Source organism: Pteropus alecto, unplaced genomic scaffold, assembly GCF_000325575.1.
Source record: "Pteropus alecto unplaced genomic scaffold, ASM32557v1 scaffold276, whole genome shotgun sequence".
Taxonomy (NCBI): Eukaryota; Metazoa; Chordata; class Mammalia; order Chiroptera; family Pteropodidae; genus Pteropus; species Pteropus alecto.
Window position 1 is genome coordinate 5,096,630 of NW_006438074.1, and position 25,618 is coordinate 5,122,247.

At 36.9% G+C, this 25,618-nt stretch overlaps 2 protein-coding genes and 1 pseudogene across 2 annotated transcripts in view; 1 reads left to right on the plus strand and 2 right to left on the minus strand.

The window, feature by feature from the left end:
• ATP6V1D (ATPase H+ transporting V1 subunit D) overlaps positions 1-5,482 on the minus strand; it is a 13,347-nt gene extending 7,865 nt beyond the window's left edge. Inside the window, exons 1-2 of the mRNA XM_006915137.3 lie at positions 5,256-5,482; positions 920-1,037 (exon numbers count right to left, since the gene is read on the minus strand). Of these exons, the coding sequence (XP_006915199.1) occupies positions 920-1,037; positions 5,256-5,296 (159 nt within the window). The 5' untranslated portion in view covers positions 5,297-5,482. The remainder of the gene's footprint in view (positions 1-919; positions 1,038-5,255) is intronic.
• Positions 5,483-5,908: 426 nt separating this feature from the next.
• EIF2S1 (eukaryotic translation initiation factor 2 subunit alpha) lies at positions 5,909-25,596 on the plus strand. Its single transcript, XM_006915138.3, has 8 exons — positions 5,909-6,067; positions 10,100-10,341; positions 13,712-13,791; positions 15,863-16,014; positions 19,624-19,730; positions 21,020-21,117; positions 21,822-21,965; positions 22,749-25,596. The coding sequence occupies exons 2-8, from the start codon at positions 10,101-10,103 to the stop codon at positions 22,872-22,874; spliced, it is 948 nt and encodes a 315-aa protein (XP_006915200.1). The 5' UTR covers positions 5,909-6,067; position 10,100; the 3' UTR covers positions 22,875-25,596.
• Positions 15,069-15,184, minus strand: LOC112482460 (annotated as a pseudogene).
• Positions 25,597-25,618: the final 22 nt, after the last annotated feature.

Genomic DNA, 25,618 nt, shown 5'->3' on the forward strand with positions numbered 1-25,618 from the left:
TTGTAAGTCTATTATTAAAAACAGCTGTGTGTGGACACATATAGCTACATGATACTCTTGCTACATGCTTTACAAAAGCAATACTTTCAGTATATGCTACAAGAAAGGAAAAAGAGAAGAGAAAGTAAAAGAGAAAGAGAAAGAGAAGGAGGAAAAGAAAACAAAACAAAACAAAAGCAAAGAAAAGAAAAGAGAAAAGAGAAGACTGAAAGGCTATAAACAAAAGTGTCACAGAGAACTCCTTTGAGAAATGAGAGGACAGTTGGGGCTGGGGGAAGGGGGATGTGGGAAAGAACCTTCACTTTTTTTCATATACTTCTGTATTCACACATCATTTATCCAAAAACCATTGAATTAAAATGTACTATGTGCCAGCACTGTCCTAGGCACAGGAAATACAGTGCTGAGAAGACAAAGTTCTCCCTCTCACGGAACTTATATTCTCTAGGGGGAGTAAGCAAACAAGAAACTATCATGCAATAGTACATGCTATGATAAACAATAAAATGTGACAGCAGTAAACATGGTGGGCACTTCACACTGGGAGATCAGGGATGGCCTCTAAAGAGACCAGAATGGCAGAGGAGCCAATTCATGAGAAGTTTTGGGGGAAAGAGCATTTGGGGCAGAAGGAACAGCGAATGCAAAGGCCCTGGAGGAGGATGTTAGGAAGAACGAGCCAAATGAGGTCAGAGCGGCAGGCAGGGGCCACATTAGATCGCATGGGGCCAGCGGGCAAGAGTAAGGAGTCTGGATTTTATTAAATGAACTATGTGAAATGCATTACTTTATAATGGTATTTTTACTTTTGAAAGAAAGAATTAATTAAAATAAAGAAAAATTAAAATGTCAACAGCCATGCTAGATTATCCTTAGAGGTTTCTAAAATAAATACTGTTCTAAGCAAAGTTCATTCTACCTCTATGATCTTCTTTAGGATCTGCCGAAATCGAAGCGTTAAGGCATCAGATTTTTTCTTCAAGAGGTTTCGACCTGTCTGTGCTCCTTTTAATCGAGCCTTCATGATGGTCTGTGCCCTATATAAACAAAGTTAAAGACATTTATTCTCATTGTTTAAAAGAAAAATATCTCTCCAATACAATGTTAAAATTACGCTTTATTTTTCAATGTCATGAGAGTAACATATAGCCTTTGTACCTGACAAGTCTAACTGGTTTCTCAATACCGTGGACTTCTACCCTCAGTGTTCCATAAACGAGAAGTTTATTTATTTAAATCAGAAATAATTTTTTAATCAGAATCTGGAATAAATATTTATTAAATCATAATAAAATTTATAAGTAGCACTACTTTATGATGCCAGCATAGTTTAAATTCTTATTTGATCTGTAAGTTAAAACAATATCTATGTTTCCATTAGAGGCGTAGTAAGGTTTTAAGAAAAATCTGCCCACTAATATACATCAAAATCTGAAATGCACTTACCTTCAAGACTAACAATTTCACATTGAGATATTTATCCTATAGATTTACTCTCGCATGTATGCAAAAACATGTACAAGGTGAAGGATGTGTACTCCCGCCTTATTTGTAATAAAAAAGGGTGGAAACAAGTTAAATGTTCCACAAATCATGGTTCATTATACAATGAAATGATATGCAGCCAGAAAAAAAGAAGAGGGTAGATGTACATGTGTTCTCTATATTGTACTGTCTTAGCTATGCCAAGTAAGGGATAAATGTGCTTACTTACATCGAGACAGAGAATTCTTCTAGAAAGAATTCATAGAAAGTGGTAAGTCCTGTGAGAAATGAGGCTGACTGAAAAAAATAGATTTACTTTTTACTACTACATTCTTTTGTACCTTCTGCATTTTATTCCACAACCATTTATTATCTTTTCTATAAAAGTGTGGTATTAAACACTTGGAGATTTTGTTTATTGGAAAGCACATCAAATAAGACTCTCCCCAACCTCATGGGAAGGGACCTTAAGAGGCGCCTAACTGTGAATGGACATTTACTCCTGTCTACAGAAATCAAAAAACTCCTCAAGGACAAGAAGCTGCCAACACCACAGCTATCATCCCAAGACAGCGACAAGGCCTGTATACCTAAGCACTGATATTAACTCAGAATTCATTTTGTCTGTCTTTATCTGTCTGCTAATGGTATTAGCATAATAATTATACTTTGGCTTTTTCTATATAGTTGAACTGTTTATGATTGCTGAACACGTATAAGATAACTTTAATAATACTCTTCATGGCTTACATAAATGTTATTTTAAAAAGTGTAGCATTTTAATATTTTTGATATCAAGACCCTTCTATCAATCATTTTATTAATTAGTAAATGACTATATAACAAATGAATGTAACAATTTGGTAACAAATGACTTTAGATAACTTACAAATGACATAGAAGTTAAGACTCCTAAGGAGTGACAAGCAGCTAAAGTCTCCTTATCTCCTTATTTCAATCTTTTCCCATCAGAAATGCCAACCACAAGCCAACTGCCTCCCCTATAGATTATGAATAGCATCAGATAAACAGTTCTCACTCTAACTATCAGTGGCTGAGTTCGCACTGACAGGACTCATGGGAATAAAGCTGGTTCAGTTTCCGGCCTAAGCAGGAGCTAGCCACCCAATGTGTACATTTAAACATACTGTATTGTTGACACCACCAGAATCTGAGCTCAGAGTTGGATCAAATTTAAGTCAAATCCTAGTACTACAGATTAGTAAAAAGGAGAATTGGTTTATAAAACTAGATTTACCATGCTAATTTTAATTTCTTCCTAGGTAATAGCACCTCTGTGAAACAGACAAATTTTCATTCTTGAGACTTGAAGAGTGACTTGCCCAAGGGTTCATAGCCCTTGAAAGTATATCCTGGATTTGACTGACTTTTGTTGACTTAAAATCCTTCATGCCTCTTTTGCTTCCACCCTAAACTTGTTTTGCTCTTTCTGGTACCTAGATGGGTATCCACCCCACCATTTCACAGGATAACACTATAAGCTAGAACTGTCGGAAACAAAAGTCACGAGTGTATTTTTTAGCTTAACTCTTAAACTATCTGTTCTTTTACAAGTTTCAGAGCTGCTTGGCCCTACTGAAAAGTGACCTTCAGCTAAGATGACGGCTTTGTTTCCAGCTGAATCAAAGACATCTGACTACATGACAAAGTACCTGCTATTAGACTAAGGCTTGGGGAAAACATTTAGAGAAGCAGTTACTTCCTGTACCTGATACTCCTTTCAAACAGCAAGCTGAGTGCTCTCAAATAGCAATTTCTACCTTCACAACTTATCATTTTTCTTATCTAAGGCTGAAGAAGTTTATTTTCACCTCTTAGTCTTAAAGTAAAAACAAAAAAAATGTTAACATTCTACTATAAGATAAACACAGCCAAACAGTTAAAGCAGTGAAAACAGATTTTATGCAGTAACCACTGGCAGTAGGGGAAAGAGCTGAGCTCCATTCGATTTGTGCAGAGGTGATTGGGCATTTTAAAGGAAGAATGAGGGAGAGGAGTAAGAGGATTCTCAGGGAGAGTCAGAGAAGTGAAAAATTACAAAGGGTTGGTCAGTGGAAATACAATTAAGCCAGTTGTGTCTGCCAGCTGGCCAGTATGGAAGTTAGCCCACAGAGACTGGGAAATAAAAAGGCCCTACCTTTCCTGATGATTACATTTCAAAGAAATGCTTTTTAAGTCCTAGAGAAAGATATTTCTAAGTTATAGGAGAGCCATATACATATACAAAGAAAAAATGAAGAATTCATCATTGTAGGCCGTTTTCAGTGAATGCCCTATGAAAGGGAGGGCAGGCGTCAGGTGTTACCTACAACAGTAAATTCTCCTGGCAGCCCTGAGCTTTCTTAGACATTTTAATGGGGGCTGGGGTCATCCTAGAAACACAGCCTTAAGACGCTAGAAGCTATGTTATAGAGTTTCACTGCCTCCCAGTGCAGAGGTTTGGAACGTGTCAGTCACTGAATGCTGGAAATTCTGCAGTTCTCACTACCCCAAGGATCAGTCCTTATCTATTTCGCAGGCACTGTCTTTCTCCACAACTGACTTGATTCCTACCTAATACATACAGCTATTAGAAAGTCAGTAGGTGAAAGTAAAAAAATAAACAAAAAGCCAAAAAACAAAAAACAAACAAACAAAAAAACTTCATTTCATGAAGAGCTGTAGCCACGCAGGCAGAAGCAGAAATCTAGGTTTGGGGTTTGAATATAACTCTTTTATTTTAAGAGTCCTTGGATTCTGAGAAAAAGGTCAGGATGGAGAAAAACAACAGAATACTCCCAAAGAGGCTGGACCACAATCAAAAGATCTAAATGTCAGAGCCAAAACTGATTTTCTGCTCCTCATTGAAAAAAAAAAGAAGAGGAAAAGGAGAGGTGGGGGGAGAGGGCAAATAAGAATAATCTTTACTTTCCACACATTGTTAGGTACATTTCAGAAAACCTCAAAATTTTCTTTACAGACTAGCCAAACACCTAGGACGATATGCTATTTCTCCTGCCAAAGAATTCAGGCCAAAAGAGAAAGGCAGCCCACAGCTGAGCAGATTCCAAAGCAAGGGTTCATTCAAGGAACATTCTTTTATGGACTGTCTGTGGATTAATAATTAAGACACTCTCATCGTGAAGAGAGATTACAGTCAGTGGGAAAGATATGTAAACAAATACTAGCCACTTTACAATGTGATGGGTGACATGAACAGAGATCTGAACAAGGTGCAACGGCGATAGAGCAAAAAGGAGCGTGTGAGAAACTCAGGGGTATCTTCCCACTGCAGGTGACATTTCATGGGGTCTTGGAAAATGAGTAAGGGGATCCAAAACTGAATCTGACGTCCACGCTAGAGCTTTTCGATTCAACCCCGAGTGTGTATTTGAAGTCTCTTCTATATGCTTCCCACTGCAGTCAACTTCCCTTCTCAATCCTTTTCTCAAACCTCGTTAGCTTGTCCATCTCTTCGCTAAACTGGGCTGTTAGGGCAGGAGTGGCGACGATTTATAGTTATATGAATCCAGTTCCCCGTTCAACACGGGAGTGTGGACTGGACCTCCACAAAAGCTAGCAGGCGGGTGCCTGTTTCTATGGGCTAAGATCGCTCATGTTAGTCTGGTTCACGAAGAGGAATGTGTGAGGGAGCCAGGGAGCCTCGCTCTGGATTCACGAAAAGAGACTGGGAGGCTCAGGAAACGTCTAGAAAACCAGGAACTTCGCTGCTGGCCCAAGGCTCCAGCCAAGCGCATTCTCTTACTTACATTCGCGAGGGAAAGATTTCAATTCGGTCTTTGCCCGACATTCTGACGATGACTGTTCGGCTCGGGTCCCCGGCCGGGCAATCGTGGTTACAACAGACCCAGCCACCGTGCCTTCCTCTACGGCAGTCAGCTGGTGGTGTCACTTGACCCCTCCTCGCGTTGCTAAGAGGACAAGCACTCTTCAGTTCCGCTTCCTGCTGGTACGTGGGGTGGAGAGGGGGGCGGGGTAAACGTGGGAGGAGGAGAAGGACTTGAAGAAGGCGATGCCCGGATGTTCAGGCGCGCGCACCATGAAACGGCTCCTCAATTCCGGCTCGCTTCCTAACCCCTCCCACTCCAGCTCCCACGCGGCTGCGCAAGTCTCTGAAAGCGCGGGGGCGCAAAACCAGGAAAGAACACATGCTCTCTTCCTCCACTGGTTGTCGTTCGTCACAGCGCCACCTCATGGTTGACCGAAACTTTGCGCGAGCATTTATTCTTCAGGAACAAGGAATCAGAGTCCTACCACTTCCCTACGCCTTGAAGATTATCTACCGAAAACTAAAGCTAGCGAGAAAAACGTACTTTTCAGGTTCTCCTGTAATCCACATTCTTCCTTGTTCTTGGAGGACCTGGACTCTATGGTCAGTGACGAAGAGGGCCTCTGTTCTGTCGGCGCTTGCGTGGTGCGAGCTGGTTCCGCATGCGCAGTGGGGTTGAGCGAAGCGCACGCTGAAGAGGCTCGGCGGCTGTTGCGGGTGTATCAAGTCCGATCTCTTCGATTAAAGAGGGCGACGAGGGGCCCCACTGCGGGATCCACACACATACCTCAGGTGACTAGTTCCCTAGATTGGTTCCTCAAAGGACTGACTTTGGTTGTGTCCAGTGACAAGGGCGGTCGAGAGAGAGTAGGCCCCTGCGTGAAAAATGTTTGGACACCACCGCTACCACCCGCCAGCTCCTTGTCGGTCTTCCTTGTCGGTCTTCCCTTGTCGTAGGTATCTTTGTACGAGCGGAGGAACCCGGTGAAGAAAAACGGGCCAAGTGACTGTATGGCCTCTTCAGTATGCTTAAACCGAGGGTGCCTTGAGGTGAGGTGGCCTCGGGAGATCCCAGTGACACCCACACCTCAGGACACAGCACTTTGCTCTTTCCGGGCCTGAGAAGTCTATTCCTTTTTTTTATTTCTACTCCAGAAAATATTCCCTCTCGGTGGAAACTAGACCAGATACTTCCAGGGACCAGTGGGATGGGTCACAGTGTTGTCAAGAGCTGGGTTATAAAGGATTCACGAGTAGTTTATTCATCTGATAATTTATTTTTAAAAATTGAAGCTCATATTGCCTTATTGCTCGAGTTGTGCATTTCTGTGGAACGAGTCACTCCTTGAAACTAAAACATGCTATTGAGTTTCTTACGTTTCATATCGGTTTGCTGTATTTCAGCACTGATGAGAACATAATTGTAGACTTACATGCCGTGGTCTTACAGTTATGCAAAACTAAAAACATGAGATAAAGGAATTTTAGGGTTAAATATATATTCGGCCTGAGGTCCCTTTTATTATCCCCCAAACTTAAGCTACTTTAATTTTCAAAAAGCAAGAAACATTGTTTCTTGTAGAAAAAGTGTAGCAGAGAAGTCTTGGTTTTTCTCCCGATTGAAGTTGTTCAAGGAAAAAAAGTTGTAACTCTGTGTCTTTCAACAGCTTGGGAATTACTTATATGAGTAGAGCTTTACTGCCAATTCTCAGTTCCTTTGATGCCAAATGATTTAGAAAAGACACACGGTAATGTTTGTAGATATTGGTGCTTCCTATTTCAACTACAGTGAAATAGTTTAAAAACTTTGTGTAGCACTTCTGTGCTAAAAACTATCATGCAAAGAGCATAAGTGTTAGAGCCTAATTAGAATTATCACAAGAGTTGCTTCTATCACATTGTACACTACTTTGGAAAGCATTGTGCTTCCTTTATTCATTATGATGACTTGACCATACACTGGTTTACAAAAGAAGGCCTACCCACCATTTGACCAGGCAAAATTACTGACAGTGCAGAGTACTTGAAATTAGCATGGAATTCAGTTAATATATTCTGAAAGATGGTTGTTCTTTACTAAAAAATACATACTGTATTGTAGTACTCTGACATACTGAGGCTGTGTGGGTTAAAGATACTCTGATTTACTGTCAAAAGACTAGGGTTGAGCTCCTATTCTAGTAATTATTAAGCATTTGTCCTTAAGGAAGTCACTTAATTCTGTACCTTGGTTCCTCGTTAATTGATTGTTTCACTGTGCTCGTTTTTAATAACGTACATTGCAGTTATTTACGAATTAGTTTGTTTTTCACTCTTTACCTAAATTCTTAAGTCTTAATTGTTGTGTCAGTAGTGCTTAGTACATAGTAGGTACTGCAAAAGTAACAAATTAAGTTACAAAATGGAAATAATACTTCCTTTGACTTTTAATATCTTATATTTGTATAGCACATTACACTTTCAAAATGTTTTTACATGTATTTTATCTCATTTGATTCCACAAATCTGTGAGGTACATAGCACAGACTAGAATCTATAGTTCAGTGGGAACACATTTCCAAAGCAACCACAGCTAATAGGTGATAGAGCATCCACATCTATAGCTATTCCCAAAGTTCACTATGCTGCTTGCCTGACGAAGACTTATTGAGGGGCAAATAAGTCAAAGTGCTTTGAAAATTATATAGAGGGCTGATGGATACTAGCTTGTGGCTTGTTTTCCTGATTTTTTTAAGTTAGTATAATTATTAGCATAAATAAGGAGATGTTCAAAATCTATCAATATTCAGATTCTTTGTGAAATGGATTCTTTTCGTACTTATTGGCCACTTTCTATCTTTACTGTGAGTAACATACCATCAGCAGTATTCCTTTATTGCCCTATTTATTGCTGAGACTTATAACTCCTAAAGGTGTAGCATTTATAGCTTCCATCAGTATTGTTTTTACACTATTGCCTATTTTCTTTAACCATCAAATTAAGCCTTGCTTCCCAAAAATTATCTGCTTTACAACTTGAGGAAACCTGATAAGCAGATGTGGTTAGCACATGTTAAAGCTCTTAAAACTTTTTCACATATTTTCATGGCATTTTTTGATACCCAGTTTGAAACTTTTTTAGCTCTCAAATTTTAGTACTCTACATACAGATATTTGACAAGAGTTTAAAAAAAAGGCCCTGTTTAAAAATGAAACAACCAGCTCAGCTGTTTCTTGGTAGGTAATTCTGGTCATTGACTGTCTACTTCCCTTTATTTACTAAATCCCTGTTTTGTCAAGCTACAAGAGAAATGCATCTCTGCCACTATTGTTAATATGCTGCTTTTTTGTTGTTAAACAGGGTAGATTAGTACTGAAAGTTTTCACTAATCTGTATTATATGCTCCAGCAGTGAATATGTATATTAACATTGCGTTTTGTGTAAGATGTTTCTAATAGTAATACGCTTATCAATAATATTGAGAGAAAAATGTAGCCTGATGAATAAGCACGGACTGTCGTTCCAAACTTCACGAGTTCAAATTCTGACACATCACTTGTTAGCAGTAGATGACAGAACAAGCTGCCTAACCTATGCTATGCTTCGGTTTCTTCATCTGTAAGGTAGGGAGAACTAGGGTGAAAGTGGCACCTCAGGGAGATAGGCAGTGGCCAGATCATATAGGACCCTGTAGGTAGTAGAAAGATGTATAATCAATGGAAAGCCACTGGGGAAGATACATGTGGATGCAGTTAGCAGTTCTCAGACTGCACTGCAGCAGAACTTGGAGGCTCTATGAGCTGGATGTGGATGTTCTATCAGTATTCACCAATTAATAAGAAAAAAGTTAATGAATTTTCCACAAATTTTTCATAGGCCTTTAGGTCCTATTACTGCCTGTCTTCTGAGCTTTGACAATAGTAAACTGGGTAAGGTTAGCAGAAAAACATGAAAATCATCAGGTATGATTAGCTTGAGAGCTTCCCTTAAAAAATATTTTTTTACTCATGGTAGGATTTCCGGCTTGTCAGTCATAAAAGGAATGGTGCTGAAAATAGGTTGGGTGGATCAAAGGGAGTAGTTTTAAATATATTTAATGCTTGGAGGTTAAGAGAAATTTGAACTTTATAGTAATGTAGATCTATAAAGCTATTCTCAAAATTGGGTATATCTATTCAACAAAAGAGAAGAGTGTTTGGGAGTAATGGCAAAAATAAAAGCCAGAAATTATGGTAATTGTGAATTAAATGCAAGTTTGGGGGAAAAAATCGGAAGAATACATTTTAGTTAAATGTAATATCTTTTGTGATTAATAAACTTAGTTTTTGTCCTGTCATATGCTACTGTAATTTTGGCTATTATATCTTTTGATATATGGTTAGGGTTTAAGTAATTAGAAGATTCTTACCTTTATGTGATGGGTGGTAGCATATACAGTCCTAGCTAATCTGCAGAAAGAATAGCTTTAGAATTTGCTGATAGGTTTGTAACAGTAGTCATGCTTCCCATCACTTGTTATTTCTTGAACTGGTGGTATTAAAATAGTATTTTACTCTTGAGTTGTACCTTTAATTCTTAGGTCTCAAAGTACTTTATAGATGGTCATTATTTTTTATGATTCCTCTGAAACTGATGGCAGAGACTCACTCATGCCTTACAAAAATGTGGAGCAAAATAAAAATTAAAGCTCGGTTCCTCAACATTACCTGTTTTCTGATTTGAGAAGTTTAAAGAAGTGAAGAGACTGACAACTTCTTCCAGTGGCAAGATGTGGAAAGTTGACTGACATGTTTTTATTTTGACCTTAACCGAGGACTGACTTGACTCTTTTGTTTAAATTGCAGAATGCCAGGTCTAAGTTGTAGATTTTATCAACACAAATTTCCTGAGGTGGAAGATGTAGTGATGGTGAATGTACGGGCCATTGCTGAAATGGGGGCTTATGTCAGCCTGTTGGAATACAACAATATCGAAGGCATGATTCTTCTTAGTGAGTTGTCCAGAAGGCGTATTCGTTCTATAAACAAACTCATCCGAATTGGCAGAAATGAATGTGTGGTCGTCATTAGAGTGGACAAAGAAAAAGGTAAGTGAGAAAAATATCTAAAATGTAAATTTTAGATTTAAAATGGTTTATTATAAAATTTTTTTTGTAAATTGCCTAGTGCAATGAAAAGACAAACCAAAAACAAAACACCACCTTTTACACTTAAATTCTTTTATGTGTACAGTTGTTAGAGAAGGATGACAATTAGCCATCTGAACAAGATCTCTTAAGTTAGTGGTTTAATTAGTAGTATGTCCTAGGGCTAGATTTTATGAGTCAAATAACTTGAATTTTATTCCCAGAGGAATTTTCCATTGAATATTTTCAGACTATGGTAAATAAGCAATTCATAAGTTAAATTGCACACCATCCCGAGTATCATGGTGAAATCTTTCACCATCCTGCCCAGGACATGAATCATCCCTTTCTCCAGCGTATCCATGCTGTATACATTCCGGCCCATTAGCCACTTAGTAGGCTTTTCATTTATCAGATTGACTGTCAAGATATTGCAGTGCTCATGTTCAAGTTACTCTTATATTACTTAGTAATGGCCCTGAAGCCATAAAGTGCTTCCTTTAAGTGAAAAAGTATGTGCGTATAGGGAAAAAAATAGCATATATAGAGTTCAGTACTATCTTCAGTTTCAGGCATCCACTGGGTGTCTTGAAATGTATCCTGTGCAGATAAGAGGAGACAACTGTATCCCTTAAACTTGAATAATTCTTCATATCACTGCCCCCAAAAGACACCCTGGAATGGTGTCTTACTTTGTATTTCTTCTCTGTTTTATAAAATATATAACAAGAAGGAATCAAATATATTTTCAGTTGCAATCAAAAATATACTTGCATAAGTACAATAGATAAATGTAAAAATCATTTCCATAACTGCATTGTTTGTACAGTATTAATTAAAAACAGGAAAGAGTCAAAATCATAGTGAAGTAAATTATGACACATTCATGCAATGCAGTTTTCTATAGAATGAGATCTGAATGATGTGGAAAGATGACCAGGGTAAGATTAAAAAATGAAGTCCAGAGGATCCTATAGAGAGGATCCATTTCTGATACTAGAAGATTAGGTCCTATTGAGCACATCTTTAAATATTTTTAAAATATAACAGCTATAAACCCTGAACAACAACAAAAAAACTAAAGATAATGAGAGCAATAAAAAATCAGGCTGAAACCAAAGGAAGAAAGGAATTGCACTGGGTAAGTTTTACAGCTCTTTGAATGCATGTAACAGATAGCTTTAAGCAGGGCAGCTAAAATTCTAGTGGAAAACCTACAGTCTTAATGACTTGAGAACCAAAGATAACAATTCTGGGCAACCACAGCAGTTGGAAAGTAGTGATAGAGGTTAGAAACAGGAGAAACAGAGGGAGAACCCCTACATTTATACAGAAATTTTGCTCAAGTCTCTAGCTGACCCCTGAACTATTAATACACAGGGTAGACTGCAAGCAGCCTACAAGGGTAAAAGTCTACATAGATTTCTGTTGCTCTCCACCTGAGGAAACAGCTTATAGTTTTAAATCCAGACAAATTAACTGCCTGCTAAAACAAAATCAGTATCCTTAAGAACATAAAGGAATTAGAGTCTCTGCCACATACCATTCACAATGACCAGGATGCAATACAAAATTGCTGAACATTTGAAGAAACAGGAAAATAGTACCCATACAGAAGAGAAAAGGCAATTAATGGAGATCAACCTATAGATAGATGACCCCTATGTTGGACTTTGCAGATAAGGATTTTAAAGCAGATATTATAACTGCTCAAGGATATTTGGAAAATATGCTTATAATGAACAAAATGAAATATTCAGTAGAGAAAAACTCTCACAAAGAACTAAATATAAATTCTACAAATCAAAAGTGTAATATCTAAAAAATTCACTGGATGGGCTAACAGATTAAAATGATAGAAGGCTCAGTGAAACTTAAAGATAGTTCATTTAAAAAAGAACCAATATGAAAAACAGAGGGGAAAAGCAACCTGTATCAAGTATCAAAAGCTCTCTTTTAAAAGAAAAGGGAAGGGCAGAAAATATATTTGAAGAAATCATGGCCAAAAATTTCTCATATTTGTTGATAAAACAAATTTATAAAGTAGAGAAGCTCAGCAAACCTCAAGCAGGAAAAATACTAATAAGACTGCATCTAGGCACATCAGACTATTGAAACAGAGATAAAGAGAAAATCTTGAAAATAGCCAAGGAAAATGGCACCTTATTTATTTACAGCGGAACAGGAATACAAATTACAATGGCATTATTGGAAATAATGGAGGGCAGAGCATTGAATGACGTCTTTAAAGTACTAAAAGAAAGAAAACTGTCAAACTAGAATTCTGTATCTAAAGAAAATTTCAACAATGAAAATCAAAATGAGACATTTTCAGGTAAATAGAAACTAAGGATTTATTAGCAAATAGACCTGCATTTTAAGAAATGGTAAAGGCCAGAGACATAATGTGATGCCTAAAATCAAAAATATGTAATTAAGTTTTAAAGACCATTTTTTTCTCCTAGATTCTTTAAAATACATTTAACTACTTGTCTCATTTCGTACCCATGGGATTTTAATTTATGAAAGTGACTGATGATATGGAGAGGCCAGTGCCAAAAATCTTCTTGAAAGATTTTTATTAAGAGATGAAAATGTGCCTTGCTATGCAGGGCCACATGAGGAAGCACCAGATTTTGGTCAGGAGGCAGAAGGAGCCAGGGTAAAGCCTAGACCAGAGCTTTTACTGAAATTTCCACGTGAAAGGCAAGGCACGTCTGAGTAGTTTAGAGTTAGGTAATTGGAATAGTTTTGGCAGGACTCAGGGCATCAGGGCTGTTCCTGGTTGTCTCTTACCTGGCCCTGTGCTGATTTAAGGCAGGTGGAATATTGGCTTGGTGCATGACACTTTCATGAGTCTCAGAGTTGGGGATATAGGTTCTGGATTGGTTAGTTTGCATATGGAAGGCTGCTCCAGGTGAGCCCTTTGCTGACTCTTAAGAATTAGCTAGTTCTGGAGGGGGATAAGGGGGTCTCTCCCCACTCAGCCAAGCCACAAATGTCAGAGCATCAAGAATACAGAAAATATAGTTAATACAGTTGACACTGTGATGAATGGATGCCAAAAAGACCAATAGAGAATCTTTTGACTTTCATTTCGATAATTGAAAGTTATTTCCCTCCAATGAAATAATAGAGAATAGATAATTACGTGATAATGAAAATATATTTCTGAAACAAAAAATTCCTCTTGTACTTCTTATGCACTAATTCGTTGGTAGGATTTCAGTGGGAAGTAAGTGCAGGTATGCCAAACAAATGAGCTGGTTGTGAAAATTTGTTGGCAGTAGGCACCTGGACAGAGATCATTTTTTTCAAAATTTTCTTACAGGATATATTGATTTGTCAAAAAGAAGAGTATCTCCAGAAGAAGCAATCAAATGTGAAGATAAATTCACCAAATCCAAAACTGTAAGTTGACTTTTGAGTCAAGTAAGTCCATTATTTGATGTGTTTAATACATAATCAGCCTGTTATGTTCCTGGTGGAAAAATAAAAAATAAAAATAACTTTATATTTCCAGTTATATGTTATATAGAAATATAATTTTTAAAAACAATTTCAAAAGAATATGATTACAGTATTTTTATCTCGTGGTGTTAACTACTTTGAAGCATTGCTTTTGATCTAATACTCTCAAAACAGTACTGGATTAATGTTTTTAAGCTGTTTTAGGAATACATTAACTGGGTGGTTTCAGCTGGTTTTGCTTGTTATCACATGTAGTTCTTGACTTTCATCCCTGTTCTGGGTAAGGGTCACAGAGACAACCAGCTGTTGTATGTTAAGAATGAGCAAGGATTTGTAAAATGTCTGTGAATCCAGGAAAGCAACACAGGGGCCTGTTGCCAGTTTTTGTTTTTTTCCCTATATAGTTAAGGTTATTTTTTTTTCCTTTTTATTTTTACTCTAATGTCTTACTTCTCCACAGTAAGCATGAGTAAAGCAAGAACAGCCATTTCTGCAGTCTTCCTCTTCTGTCCATATTGCTCTCTGGTCCTATTTAGATTATCCTCATTCCTTAGATCCTCCGTGCTTAATGGCACTGTTTCCATTGTTTTTGTTCCTTTGCCCCTCTCTTGTGTCTTTTGTTCTCTTCTGCCATGTGTGTTTCTGTCTTCAAGATAAAATGCCAAGAAAACAATGTTTAAATGAAGAGCAGATTTTTAAAATTTTGTTTGACTCTAGTAAAAGAGGAATAAAAATCTAAAAGCCATCAGACCATTACCCAGTCTTTCCCTTTGTTTTACTGACACGTTTGCTATTAACTGCAGTGTGGTTTACACATTTAAAAGCACTATCAGGAAGGTCCTTTTTAAATAAAATCTAGGACCTTGCCACTCAGAATATAGTCTCTGGACCAACAGCATTGGCATCATCTGACTCTTTATTAGAAATGCATGATCTCGGGTCCCACCAAGTTTGAGAATCCAAATTTGAGAAGCAGTGCTCTAGGAGACTTCCATTTTTTTTTTTGTCACCTAGGATATTGTAAAATGAGTATGTTAGTAATCTTATTAGGGTGGTAGGGTGATAGAATAAATAGCCACTGTTAGTGCCTCTCCTTACTCACTTTTCATGTGTAAGTAACATAAAAACCTCCTTATACTTTTTTTCTTCTTTAAGCCCTTTTATTTGCTTGTTTGTTATTTATTTATTTATTTATTTATTTACTTACTTATTATTTATGCCTACAGCACCTGGTCTTCTTAGGTGGTCTCCCATCCAAGTACTAACCAGGCCCAACCCTGCTTAGCTTCCGAGATGAGACATCCGGCTTATGCAGGGTGGCATGGCCATAGACTATGGACTGTGGCTACACTGGGGTGCAAACCCAGGACCTGCTGCATGTAAAGCAGACATGCTAACTGCTAGACTGTGGAACCACGTCCAAGCCCTTTTATTCTACAGAGATTAGAAAAAGAGTTTGGCAGCAGCGGGTAGGATTGAAAGATAACAGAACAAAAGATACCGAAATCTCAATCCTGGTTCCATAATCTCATGTGGAGGAGTAATTATAGCTTATGTTGGTTTAACAGGATTTGTATAATATACAAATTTCACACATTTGTATAAAGCATTTGTATAGTCTTTTCCATTTCTAGGGTGCATTTGTATATATTTGATCTATGTAAGAGCTCTGTGCAGTAAAAATGAGAGCTACCAATATCTCCCTTTTCCAAATGAGGAAACAGATTCAGAGAGGTTAATTTATCCCAGTTGAGACTTGATCTGGGTCTTAAGACGCTAAATTCTGTACTATTTCTACTTGTTATACCCATTTTTGAGTTAATTATTATGGGAAAGCGAATATTTCTCTATGGAGAATTTGTTGGATGGTGATTTTTTGTTGTTAAAGAATTATTGTAGTCAATTTAACCAAAGATTTGTTTTTAGACTCTGTCTACTAAAGTGTAAAACGTCTACTAACTTTAGTCGATCTCTTATCTTTGCATTGTTGAGCTCTTCATTTTGTTTCTAGGTTTACAGCATTCTTCGTCATGTGGCTGAGGTGTTAGAGTACACTAAGGACGAGCAACTGGAAAGCCTGTTCCAGAGGACTGCTTGGGTCTTTGATGACAAGTACAAGAAACCCGGATATGGTGCCTATGATGCATTTAAGCATGCAGTCTCGTAAGAACACCTTTTTGGCTCTGCTTCTACCTTCACATCACAGCTGCTGGGTCGAGAGACTGACATTTAATAGTACAACATCCCTGTATTAAGTCCTTGCCAAATTTAAATTAAAATATTTCTGTATAAAAGGCCCATGAGATAGGCCAATCGTTTATAGCCAAGCCTATTTAATTTCACATGTCATTAGTTATAGTTTCATAAACGCTATTGTTTCATCTCACACTACTTCACATATTTCCTTCTAGTTTTTTATTGTCCTGGGTGACTTCAGGGCCAGTATAGATGTCTTATCTAAAATTCTAACCTCTCGTTTTCTTTGCCTCATAATTCCTTAGACCTCAGCCCGTGCCACTTTAGCCAGTCTTCCATATGGCCTCACCCTGGGTCTACTATCACCAGGATTTGCTCTGCTTCTAAAACCTTTAATTAACACATTCTGTTTTTACCATAGCCACCTGTCCTTCCAGCTACCACATAGTTAGTCCTCCTCTATATCTTAATTCTTATTTCAGGCTCCGATTCCAAAACTTCTTTTCTCTGTCTTTTCACCGTTTTCTGCAGTCTCTCTCTTATTCAGCATAGATACACCATGGCCCATCATTTCAACAACTTTTCTTGCCAATATCATGAGCTTTTGCCCTGTTTTTTTCCTCTTACATTCAGCCTTGGATCGGTGTTCCTGCCTTCTCTGCACTTGTAGACTGCTGGGTGCTGCTAGGAAAAACCACAGTCTCGCAGGTTGGTGCCCCTGCATATTCATGGTCTCCAACCTCAGCTGGGCCTTCCCTGCTGCCCCACATTCTCTCTGTTTCTGGTTAGTTCTTCCTCCCATTCTTAGAGTGGCTATTTTAGAGCTTTTCCACACTCTTCCTCAGATACCCAGTCTACCCCTCTTCCCTTACTCTCACCTGGTGCACTTACTAAGTATTTTTATAAAGAAAATAGAATCCATTGGGCAGGATCTCCTGTACTTCCTTTCACTAGCTCAGCAAACTTATCTTCATCTCCCCTGTCATTACCTCTTGTGCCCCTGTCACACTGGAATTCATATCCTGTCTGCTCTCAGACTAATCTTACTATCTGTCCCCAGCTATTGCTCAGGGACCTCTTTCCATGTGTTATTTCCCTCTCTTGGGTCTTTAGTCTTTCCCTTTTTCAGTTTCGCTCCATCAGCATAAAAATATGTTCTCATTGCTCCCATTTACACTAAAAAATAAACTGCTAAACCTCTCTGCTTTGTCCTGTAGCAAGCACTGTGTCCTCTCCTTTTAGCATCCAGACTCCCTCAGTTCTCTGTACTTACTGTCTCTACTTCTGCACCTCCCACTCCTTCCTAAATGTTCATGCTCCACAAGCAGCCTCATCACTGCACTGAAGTTACCTTCCCAAGCCTTGTGCTGCCAAGACATAATGTTTCCCTCAGCCCTCAGAATGGCCCAGCAGGGCTTGGAACTATTAGATGTTAGAGCCTGCAGCAAGCCGACTCATTTGGTTCTCTAAATCCCTTCCAGTTTACTCCCACCTTTGGTTTTTTTTAAATATCACGTTGTGGGGGAGATGAGAATAGTAATAATTATAATAGCTAATGTATAATTCTCACAGCAAACTGTGGTATAAGTGCTATTAATGTCTATTTTATAGATGAGGAAGTTAGGCAGAGAGTAAATAATTTGTCCAAGTTCATATAGCAAATGGTAGAGCCTGGATTCAAACCCAGACATCTGGCTCTATGCAGAGTTTATGCTATTAATCATTAAGCCTAGTTTTATATTTCTCTCCTCCCAGACTTCAGTCCTGCACTCAGAACATTTAACTTGGCTTACTGTCATCATCTGGCCCTGGCTTACCCCTCTTACTTCCACCTCCAGCTGTCCCTTCAGCACCACTCAGCCTTAGCATGTATTATTCCCTTTCCTTTAACAGTCTTCTCTTGCTTCATCAGTCATGTAGCGACTATCCAGGTTTAAGTAATGCTAATTCTTTGCTGCATGTGCTTTATAGTTTTCTTTTAAATAAGAAATAAAATTTCTGAAATAGTTGGAAATAATGTTTTACCCTTCCTAACTCATTCTCCTCATCAGTGGTAACCAACTATTCTGAAATTAGTATGTATCATAATTTATGTTTCTGTGGTTTTAATAAATATATGTATTCATAAAGTGCATATAAAATCATTTTTTACATTCAAAATATCTGTACCTTGAATTTTTACTCATATATTATTGAATAGTATTTCTCTAAATTGATAGACGTATGCTTATATTTCTATATAGCATTTTATTGTGAGAATATGCTTTATCTGTTCTGTATTAGAAAAAAGGTAATCATCCCCCTAATTTTACAGATAATGCTATGATGAATACATGTTTTCTGTGTATACATGTTTGGGAGCCTCTAAGGTATATATCTAGGAATAGAATTGTTAGGTCATAGTATTAATTATATGCATCTTTAAATTTACTCAGTTTTGCCAAAATAATCTCCAAATTGGTTATATAATTTATATTCCCTCAAGCAATTGTATGAGTATTACTATTTCTCTTTATCCTCACTAACATTTGGTATATATCTCAGATTTTTTTTCTTGCCAAACTGAAGGATGTATAGTAATATCTTGTTTTGATTTGCATTCTTTTGGCTGTTGGTGAACTTAAGAGCTTTTCATATGTTTATTGACTATTTATATTTCTTCATTGAAACATATTTTTATCTCATTTGCCCATTTTCTGTTGGTTTGTTCTTTTGTTTTGTAGAGCAGTATTAATTGAATGAAAGTTTCCTCCACCCATATTCTTTTGCCTTTCGTTCCTCAACCCACGCTTTTTAAGCCTGATGCTTATTCATGTCATTCCTTTTTTAATACATCATACCTTTCTTAAAACAGTTCTACCTTTGCTTGTTAAAATTTTATCATTCTTTTAGTCATTGTTTCTTTTTGTTTCATTTGCTCAGCAAACGAAATTTTGCATTCTTTTGGTTTGAGCCATTGACTAAGAAGACCCTTGTCCCTGTCTTGTGACACTTAGGAGGGTCAGATGAAAATGCCACTTTGTCTATGAAGTCCTTCCTGACCCTAACTGGAAGTCATACCTTCCTCTCCTGATTCCTAAGGATGCAGTTTAATATAAATTTTTTTTCATGGTTTTGTTCTTTTCAAGCTAGATTATAAGCTCCTTGAAATACAGACTGTTAATAACATGGACATGCTTAAGTATAGTGGATGTCAGGTGTATTAGGTGTATTTTAAATTGCTTGCTTTAGCCAGACCTCTAAAATATTTCTCTTAATGGTAATCAATTGAGTGTTGTCTATTTGTCGTATACTTGCATTATCCTATTTAGTACCACAATCCAGTGAGATATACTGTTTTCGTTTTCATTTTACACATTTGGAAACCGAAGTCTGGATTGGAAACTGAGGTCTGGAAAGGCCTAAAGACACATAGTTATTAAAGTGCAAAGGCAAGATTTGAAGTCATTCTGACACTAACGCCTGTGCTCTTAAACATTCTGTGATGTTGTGTTTGCTATTGCAATTATCAGTAAAATAACCTTGATCTTTTGTTGTTTTTTTTGTGTGGTTTTTTTTTGTTTTTTTTTTTATCAGAGACCCATCTATTTTGGATAGTTTAGATTTGAATGAAGGTGAACGGGAAGTACTCATTAACAATATTAATAGGCGTTTGACACCACAGGCTGTCAAAATTCGAGCAGGTAAGCGATTCTTTAAATGATGTTAAAAGATTTTGTATGTACCAAAAAACCTGTTAAAAATGAACCTTACCAAAGAATATGTTATGACATCAACATCTGTAAATTTTCTAAATGTATTTTTCATGAGAAGTTTAAGAAATTATTTTTGTTTCTGCTAAATCATAAAATTTATATATCGACACATCTTAAAGCTGTCATACGTATGAGTTTAGCTAACTTTAGGTTTAGCCCCCTTTTTTAAGGGGGGGTGGTTATTTTCATTTAGTGCATACTTTAAAATATTCTAACAGTACAGTAATATTTTCCCATGTTTCTTGATTAACCACTGTTGATAGTTTGGAATATATTCTTTCAGATATTTTTCGTATACTTACATGCTGTATAGGGATGTATGCTGTTTGCATTCAGATATAACTTTTTTTTTTTTTTTTTTTTGTCTTTACAAAGATGGGATCATACCATGCAAAATTTTCTTCAGCTAGCTTGTTTCCATTTAGTATATCATGGCTGCCCTTCCATGTAGAACATAGGAATCTTTTTCATTCTCTTTAATGGCTAGATAATATTCCACAGAATAATAAACTTTATAAACCAGACCCTCTTGAAGAACATTTAGGGTATGCTAATTTTTTATTATTAAAAAAACACTATAAATTAACACCCTTATACATGTACACTTACCTAATTATATAAGTATTATGTAAGGCAGCAGTCCCCAACCTTTTTGGCACCAGGGACCTGTGCTCCTATGAGACTCATGCTTGATAATCTGAGGTGAAGCTGAGGCGGTGATGCTAGCATTGGGGAGCGGCTACAAATACAGATGAAGCTTCACTCACTCACTCACCCGTGCTGTGCCACCAGGTCACTGACTAGGGGTTGGGGACCCCTGCTGTAGGGCAAATTCCTAAAAGTAGAAGTCTAGGTCATAATGTATGTATGCAATTTCTAAACTGTTCTAAACAATTTGCAAAAGAAAAAGGTGCAGAGAGATTGGAGTCATGATTTTTAACCCAGGTGTAGCCAAAATTCAAGGTGTTGGTTAATTGTCTTTTATAGCATCATCATTCAGGAGCTTGATATGGATGAGAGGATCCATTTCACTGCATATTCTGATAGTTTTAATTAAGCAAGTTAATAGCTGGGATTGGTTTCTCATTGAAAGGATAACAGGTTTCATAAGTGTTTGTATACTCATGTTATCTGCCTCATCTCTGATGTAGTTTAAAAACGCCTTTAAATTTTTTTTGCATTTTTTGGTTTGAGCTTTTAAATTTTTATAATTTTAGATATCGAAGTGGCTTGTTATGGTTATGAAGGCATTGATGCCGTAAAAGAAGCCCTGAGAGCCGGTTTGAATTGTTCTACCGAAACCATGCCCATCAAGGTGAGTAGTCAGTTTTCTCCCTCCCTACTGAAATATCCACCTACACCAAATCAGATTTTTTTATGATCATGTTTCATAACAAGCGTTATGAAAAGTGGGTCTTGGTGATATTTCCAGGAGACGTTTACTTTTGTAGACTTTTTATTGTAGCTACCATTACTGTTATAGTGGATGGAGATTCCAATTGATATTTAGTGCCAAAGGGCTCCTTTACCGTAAAGAGTTATTATACCCATAATGCTCATAGAATCTTGAAAAGGGCAACATATTCTCTCATATTCACACACAGCCTTTAGGAAGTTTGGTCTGAATCTTTCATTAGCGATAAAATTAACTGAATGATTGTTACTCGTAATCTCTTAGAAGAATGTCTTCTGTCAGTTTAGTTTAGAACCAAAGAGGAAATTTTATTTTAGAGACAAATTATCTGTTATGCTGATGATGGCTCTAGTTAGTTTAACTGCCAGAGATACCCAGAGGTTGTAATTCTTCCTGTTCACTATTGTAGTGGACTTGATTAGATCACTGTATCAATTAGGTTTTGTTGCATTAACAAACTCCCCAAATTGCTGAACTGTAGAATTAGAAGCTAGATTTTGGGGTGATTTGATAAGGCAGCAGATTAGCAAAATCATTCTTGAACATCCTCATAGTTATGTGTTCTGTAAGTACACTCATAATTGAATTTTTGTCTTTTCCCTTAGATTAATCTAATAGCTCCTCCTCGGTATGTGATGACCACAACAACCCTGGAGAGAACAGAAGGCCTCTCTGTCCTCAATCAGGCTATGGCTGTTATAAAAGAAAAGATTGAGGAGAAGAGGGGTGTCTTCAATGTTCAAATGGAGGTGAGAGCACTACTGTTTTTGCCTTGTTCTTAAAGTTTTTAAGAAATTTAAAAACATCTAAATGAATTACATTCTAAAATCTTAAAACATGGGATACAGTTAGGATTACAACTCTGCTAAGCATAACATAACTATTGACTCAGAGGGTCCCTAAAAGAGCTTTTTATAATTAAATAAGAATTATTATGGGATGGTTATTGAGAACCATGGTCACTGGTGATGTTAGGTTCCCCCAGAGGAAAAAATAGACAATGAAAATCAGCGATGGTTGTCAGAATTTAATGTGAAATACTTAAAATTTGATCTCAGGATTAGAAACAGGAGTAATTGCCTATATTTCCCTCATCCCAACAAGAACAAAACCTAATTTTCACATGTATATATAAAAATAAATAAATATGTAAATACATATACACGTATAACAATGCCTTCTATGCAAAGGAATAGTAATTTACTTTGAACCTAGAAGATGCATTTTTACATCCTGTAAAAATGCCACTGAGTTTATTTTCATATATTTTCAGTTTCAGCTTGTAAAAATGACAAAATAGTAATTGATGTTAATACACATACTTCTGTATTGTCTTATTCTCACAAATTTCTTCTATTATTGATCTAGTGGAATTTATTAGTGATATGTCAGCACTCAAAAGTGAATAGATATAAGAGTTATTAGAAAAATATTTCTTTAAGAGTTAAAGTACTAGGCAGTAATAGTATTGAAATTAAGTTTTGTGTACTATTTAATGACTTCACTTTGAAATTATGCCTCTACTTCCACAGCCCAAAGTGGTCACAGATACAGATGAGACCGAACTTGCAAGGCAGCTGGAGAGGCTTGAGAGAGAAAATGCAGAAGTGGATGGTGATGATGATGCAGAAGAAATGGAAGCCAAAGCCGAAGATTAATCTTGTGGGAAACAGAGTCCAGTTGAAGGAACACAAAGCAGCCCTTCCTGGCTATAAACCCTAGACTTAAAAGTTTTCCAGTACTGAAAACTTCAAAGCTGAATATTTTTTATTTTCAAGTATTTAAATATTCCAACAGACCAAAACATGAAATGCCCTCCTAAATGTCAGCTGTTTTCACACAGTAGCTTCAACACATTAAGCATTTTTAAGGGAGTGGCCTAATTTCACTAGAGACAAATCTTCAAGCTAAAGAACAGTCATAAAATTGGGCTTGTGGTTTCCATTTCTTTTGTCTCGAGTGATATCCCTTTGTAGTTCAATGCCTCCATGAAATTTACCAGGGGCACCCAAAGCAAATAGTCCCAATCTTTCTATATAAAATGTATCAAGCAAACATTAAATAAATTTCTGGGATATTTAACTATAGGCTTCTTCCTTCTTGTCACCAGTTAAAAGCATTATGATTACTAAGACCCTAATTCTATTCATTTTAATCTAGATGTAGAATTAAAAGGGCAGATGACTAAAGGATCTATCTATACAGCAGATCCTTTCAAAAGGAGGGCGTAGAGAAAATAATTTTAACACCAGTGAAAGTTGGCTCTTAAGGGAAAAAAAGCCTTAAAATGCAATTAAAGTATTGATTGTGTGCCTTTTACCTGTTTGAGACTGATGACAACATACGTGAGGAGAATTTATCACACTGGTCCTACCTGGTTGGTGTACTAAGCTGCTTCCCTTGAGCTGGTAATTCAGGGTGGTAAAGTAGTTTTTTTAAAGATGCTGCTGCTTTAATGTAGTTATTTGGAGTATCATTGTCCAACTTTTGATTTTTTTCCATTAAAATATTCACTAGGTGCCACCCAGAGCTTCAGTTCTCTTTAGAACAGACTGGGGATCTGTTTGAACACAACAATAATTGTTCTACATTTCCCTCCTTTTTATCTTTAAGAACTAGTTATTTTAAAGGTGTATAAATTTAAAGGTAAATAAATATTATAAAGGTAAGTAAAATTCATAGATAACACATGGTTTGAAGTTACAGCTGCAGTTAGCCAGGGTGTAGAAAGTCTTTGGTCTTCATAGATTTAATCTTTTAGGCTACTTGAGGAACTAGATATAATTTTATTAATTATTCCTAAGAATAGCTATTTAAATAGAAGATTAAACCTTTAGTCAATATTAAAGGGACTGGAAAGTAGAAGAGTGTGTTGGTGAGATAATTTGTGTCATATGTGAAGGTTGTCCCTTTGTTTAATTTAGCAGCCTTTACTTGCTCTTTAAATCTAAAATCTGACCTCATGGCCATTTCCACAAGGGCGCCATGATCACTAGCAAGCATGCCACACAGGGAATGTTTAGAGGAAAATAATATACTCAAAATTTGCAGATAATTTTTCACCTTGGTCTTTTTGAGGAGTCAAAAAAAAAGTCTATAAAACTCACAGCATCAAGATGTCATCTAAATATATAACTGGTGCTCCTTAAATGTTTTAGGCTGGGGAAGTAAATTTTTTGTTTAACTGAATATTTTTATACATCAAAAGCCATAACTTGAGAAATAGTGGTGGCCTTCATGGTGAGTGATTTTATCCCATGCAGGCCTTTCGCTCAGTTCCATCATTCTGCAAATTCATGACCCTTGCCAGAGAAAAGAGCAACACCTCAGTGATACCATGAAGGGGAGAGCTAACTGAACTTAAAGCCTATGTATGCCCTACTGACCTAAAAGTATCACTTTCAAATATGAGAATAAGTTACACACCCAGCTCCCAATAACTTGAGGAATAGGTTGACAAAGAATTGACCAGTTTATCCAAATCTTGCCTCTCTTCCCCCAAAGCCTCTTCATTAAAAATTGACAGTTTCATCAACTCCCCATTCTGCATTTGAGGTTAAGTAGTTATCAACGGTAACTGAACATTAGCAATAGCTTGGGCCTTACGCATAATTAATTGAAGTGATTGAAAATGGCCGACAAAACACATGAACATTCAAACCATTTTTGATGTTTTCTAGCAAGACAAACCAATACTTAACATGGGTAATGCTCAAACACTTAGCAGGAACCTACAAAGACACGCTAAGCATTATGGTAGTGCGAAGCAGTACAGTTATACTTAGCTGCCATACTTCCAAACATTCTTGATTTAGCTACTTTCACATTGAGAACAATTGAATTAAAATGGTTTGGGCTTTTTAAAAATTCAAATGCTAGTACCTTGGCAAGGGTTGTTCCCTGATTTGCCTCAAGGTGATCATCTACTTTTCAGTGCATGAGGATTCCGATATACAGAGTGGGGTGCAGTTGTGCCAATTTGGAGTCAAGAAGCCATCAAACCAAATGTAGTTGAATTCAGATAAACACCTGTTGAGATTCAAAAAGCAATAAAGAAACTAATTCCAGGGACATTAGACCTTGGTAAAATGCCAAATGGAAAATGATTATTTTAAAGGCAATCTCTTACAATGTAAGGAATGAAGTAAAGCCTCATTATCTTGGAATTCCTGATCATTCAGGTCAAGTACCCTAGATGAGGTTAAGGGGACAGTTCAAACTAAGGACAAATTTTTACTTAAGGTATTAACCTATTCCCCTTAAATGTAAGTTCCGTATCTATTCATTAAAGGAAGTCTAAGCACTTGTACTTAGCAAGAATGCTGGCAGTAACCTGTGCCAGATTACTGTGTAAACTTGAAATAAAAATATTTTTAAAGATACTGTATGATACAGACTTTTC

Bases quoted from the DNA above. Each gene is read 5' to 3' on its own strand.
- EIF2S1 (XM_006915138.3), top strand. From the start codon at position 10,101: ATGCCAGGTCTAAGTTGTAGATTTTATCAACACAAATTTCCTGAGGTG. The intron at 19,731-21,019 runs GTAAGCGATTCT...TTATAATTTTAG, and splicing joins GGCTGTCAAAATTCGAGCAG to ATATCGAAGTGGCTTGTTAT. The intron at 21,966-22,748 runs GTGAGAGCACTA...CTACTTCCACAG, and splicing joins TCTTCAATGTTCAAATGGAG to CCCAAAGTGGTCACAGATAC.